Source organism: Meleagris gallopavo, unplaced genomic scaffold (assembly GCF_000146605.3).
Source record: "Meleagris gallopavo isolate NT-WF06-2002-E0010 breed Aviagen turkey brand Nicholas breeding stock unplaced genomic scaffold, Turkey_5.1 ChrUn_random_7180001890734, whole genome shotgun sequence".
NCBI lineage: Eukaryota > Metazoa > Chordata > Aves > Galliformes > Phasianidae > Meleagris > Meleagris gallopavo.
The window spans coordinates 1-387 of record NW_011154450.1 but is presented as its reverse complement, the minus strand read 5'-3'; the positions used below and the strand labels follow the sequence as shown (position 1 = coordinate 387).

The window sequence follows — 387 nt, the reverse complement described above, 5'->3', positions numbered from 1 at the left end:
TTAATTTCCCCCTGGACCCCCCCCATCTTTACCCACCCGTCTCCCAACTCGTCTCCCAGAGATGAACCTGAAGACGTTGAACTTCGAGCAGTTCCTGCCCATGATGCAAACCATCGCCAAGAACAAGGACCAGGGCTGCTTTGAGGACTACGTGGAGGGGCTGCGCGTCTTCGACAAGGAGGGCAACGGCACCGTCATGGGCGCAGAGATCCGCCATGTCCTCGTCACCCTGGGTGAGCAGCCTCACCCCCCACCCCCAAACTCCCTCCTGCCCCCCCGGTGAGCGGTCACCCACCCCCCTCCCCAACCCTCTCTAGTGCTCTGAGTGAGCAGTCATCCCCCTCAATGCCCTCCCAGGGGAGCAGTTACCCCCCAAAGACCCCCCTG

General features: G+C 62.3%; 1 protein-coding gene across 1 annotated transcript; it reads left to right on the top strand.

The window, feature by feature from the left end:
* Positions 1-58: 58 nt before the first annotated feature.
* Positions 59-241, top strand: LOC654833 (myosin light polypeptide 6; the record flags this gene model as incomplete). The annotated part of the gene is given in 1 exon segment (NM_001303225.1): positions 59-241. A coding segment is annotated over 1 exon segment (183 nt), but the record flags the coding sequence as incomplete, so codon positions are not given.
* Between the last annotated feature and the right edge of the window lie 146 nt (positions 242-387).